The sequence below is a fragment of the Hydra vulgaris genome, chromosome 02, assembly GCF_038396675.1.
Source record: "Hydra vulgaris chromosome 02, alternate assembly HydraT2T_AEP".
NCBI lineage: Eukaryota > Metazoa > Cnidaria > Hydrozoa > Anthoathecata > Hydridae > Hydra > Hydra vulgaris.
This window is the reverse complement of record NC_088921.1, coordinates 45,390,073-45,393,264: the sequence shown is the minus strand read 5'-3', so window position 1 is coordinate 45,393,264 and position 3,192 is coordinate 45,390,073. Positions and strand designations below refer to the sequence as shown.

General features: G+C 27.8%; 1 protein-coding gene across 1 annotated transcript; it reads left to right on the top strand.

Moving 5' to 3' along the window:
* Positions 1-1,482: 1,482 nt before the first annotated feature.
* On the top strand, positions 1,483-2,969 carry LOC136076088 (uncharacterized). The gene is made up of 4 exons (XM_065789551.1): positions 1,483-1,664; positions 2,206-2,290; positions 2,491-2,544; positions 2,739-2,969. Exons 1-4 carry the CDS (start codon positions 1,483-1,485, stop codon positions 2,967-2,969), a joined length of 552 nt encoding a protein of 183 aa, XP_065645623.1.
* The last annotated feature ends 223 nt before the right edge of the window (positions 2,970-3,192 follow it).

Below are 3,192 nucleotides of genomic sequence, written 5' to 3'. Positions count from 1 at the left end.
AGTAACAAAGATGTGCCAATTAATGATTTTCCTGAGAGAGTGTCATTGCCACTATAAGCAGTAGAGAATTTAAGTTCTCTAGAAGAAAAATTGAAAGACAAGAAAATATATAAGGATATGGTAAATATTTTTTTATGATTTCGTATGATATCTTTATACAAGTTATGTGCTTTAAACAAAACACTCTTTGAAGGTTTTTTATAAATGAGATTTTACATTAATTTAAGTTTAACCAATGTTGCTATTGGTAAGTGGTTTAGAAAATTTTTTCAGTTTCAGTTTTGCATTACACAATTACTTTCTTATGTTTGTTTATAGATATATATTTGTTATGTTTCTCTGGTGCATAATTAAACAAACAACTAATTTTTTTGCAGAAGCTGTGAAGTCAAATAAGCATGGCTTATGCAGGCATGTGATAGAAATGATGGAAGAAAAGATGATCGCACTAAATATCATTAGCTTAACACGGCTCAATAACAAGTAGCTTGGACAATAAAACTACTGGAAACTACTCCATAAAAAGGGAATTTTTTTTTTTAAACATAATGTGTTAGTTATGGTTTATGTTTGGTATTTGCAATATTTATATTTATGGGAGAAATTATGTAAATTAAACAAATAAATTTTTATCCTTATATAATAAATTATTGTTTTTATATATATAAATTCTCTATAAGTTTTAATGTAGCGATGCAAATCATCTATTTATAACAACGATTTAATGTTGCATAAAACGTTTGGCCGATATACAACATTTGTTGTTGAAATTCAGTATATAGCTAATTTATAATAACATTTGCCTGATGTTTTATACAATATTGGCCCAATGTTACATACAATATTGGCCCAATGTTGTATTCAACGTTGGGCCAACCTTAAATAAACGTTGTATACAACGTTGGGCCAATGCCTAAACAATGATCAAACCTGCATTGGGCCAACATCAAATTTAAACGTTGGGTCAATGTATCAACATGCATTGGCCCAACGCTAGGCCAATGTGATCTTGCTATCTAGGAATTTATTGTTTATTAATTGACAGATTATCTACTATTATATTATTAACTACTATATTATTTAATCGTTGCTATTTGTATATATAAATATAATCTATGTAAGTTGAATGTTGTTATATGTTATTTACCTATTCGTTATTATACCTAGTATTTTATTATTTATTATTATTAAATTATCGCTAAATATATAACTTAATTAAATTGTTATAAACATTATTTTTTATAACATTAGCTTTAATTTTCTTATTAAAACATTTATTGTGATCTCAACTATTTATTTAAATGTCTAAACAAAGTAAACAGTTGTCTTAGATTGTAAGTACTACAATGTTGATGATTTTTAATGCCTTAGATCTAAACCTAAAACCATTAAATTTCTTACACTAGAATATTTCCTCACTTTCTTTTCATATAGATGAGTTAAAAATCTTTAATTAGTTCCTTAAAATTTCTTCCCTGTGTTATGGCTGTGTCTGAGACAAGGCTGAAACAACATATATCATCTATAAGTAATGTAGAAATTGAAAATTATGTGATAATAGAACATACACGTCAAAACAACTATTACCATATAACTTACTACAACCTTTGCAAATATAAAAATGAGCTTTTACCAAGTAAAAGTAGTTATTTGGGTATACTAACGTAATTAATTTAGAAGGTTACATTTGTCAATGTATATTTGTCAATGAATTCATTACAGAAAACCAACATTGTGAAAATGTGTCTTTTAAAACATCCTGTAACTCGTATGTAATGATCCAACATGCCATATTATGATGCCATTAGAAATGCTTATTAGCATTTTGAAATGTCGAACATCCTAGCATTATAAATGGATGTTGATTAAGGCACGCTTTTGTGATACAGTATAAAAGTAAATTACATTTCGTAATAAACAGTTGCAGTTACACAAAGAATTGATACGTGTAAAAGGAGTAAAAGAGAATTCTCGAGAAGAAGTGGTTATAATAATATGAAATATTAAAAAAACTTGTTTTAAAGCGTTCAAAAATGAATCGGTATGAGCTGAATTTTAGAAGAAGAAGAAGAAAAAATATGTCAAATCACATACCAAGAATTATTATTGACAAAGCCAATCTTTTAGAAGTTTATAATGGTTTAAAATGCGCTACAGATTTTCCAAAGAAACTTTTTATATATTATCTAATGACATTATTAACAGCAATGTTAACAATCGAGGGTTCCCTCATTCATCTGTACAACAACTGGCTATTGCATTTTGGTTATATGCTACTGGTTCATACCTAGTGAGTAGATATTCAAGAAATAGTATCAAACAATGGTACCTTTTTATTGTATTGTATTCTTATTGTAGATTTTGTATTATGTTTTTAAAAAACACCATTTTATAACAACAAATAAAATAATCGCATACTCAAGTAACAACAAATAAAGTACTTCACATTTAAATTTGTATGATCTGATCTAGTTAAGTATACTCTTTTAGAGAGTAATAGGAGATTTGGAGGAGCTGAAAGTTAATCAGTCAACTGTTTGTCGAGTAGTTGAAAACATTTCAGTTCAAATTGCCAACAAAAGATATCAGTACATAAAGTTTCCAACAAAAGCTGATTCTTGGATAATTCAGCAAAGGTGATTATAAGTTTTCATGGATATTTGCATTTTGCTATTAAATACAAACTTTAAAATTTTCTTTGACAACGAAAATATTTATATTTATCAACCATTGTTTAGATTTTACCAAATTCAAAGATTTCCAGGATATATATAGAAGCAATTGATGGAACACATATTCCTATAATAAACTCTGGTGGAGAAATCCCAGAAATGTATCAAAACAGAAAGGAATTTTTCTCTTTGAATTGCCATGTCATTGCAGGTCCTTCAAAAGAAATTTTATCTGCTTGTGTTCAATGGCCTGGAAGTGTTCATGATTCACTAGTTTTTGCCAAAATAAATAAATAAATAAATAGTATTAAAAATAAATAAAATTAAAAAATAAAATTACATTGCAGTATAGCATCATCCCCAAAAGGTGTCAAAATAGGGTTCAATGACTTTGGTGGTAATATCTGCAGAACGCTTTCAATTTCGTGTGACGGAACAGGAGTTTGATTAGAACCTCCGCCATTTTTGTTTAGCTCTTTTCTTTCACTAAAATCCAAAGAATTGGTTAGAAAAACCCATA

Bases quoted from the DNA above. Each gene is read 5' to 3' on its own strand.
- LOC136076088 (XM_065789551.1), top strand. From the start codon at position 1,483: ATGGCTGTGTCTGAGACAAGGCTGAAACAACATATATCATCTATAAGT. The intron at 1,665-2,205 runs GTAATTAATTTA...CATTATTAACAG, and splicing joins AGTTATTTGGGTATACTAAC to CAATGTTAACAATCGAGGGT. The intron at 2,545-2,738 runs GTAGTTGAAAAC...ACCATTGTTTAG, and splicing joins ATCAGTCAACTGTTTGTCGA to ATTTTACCAAATTCAAAGAT.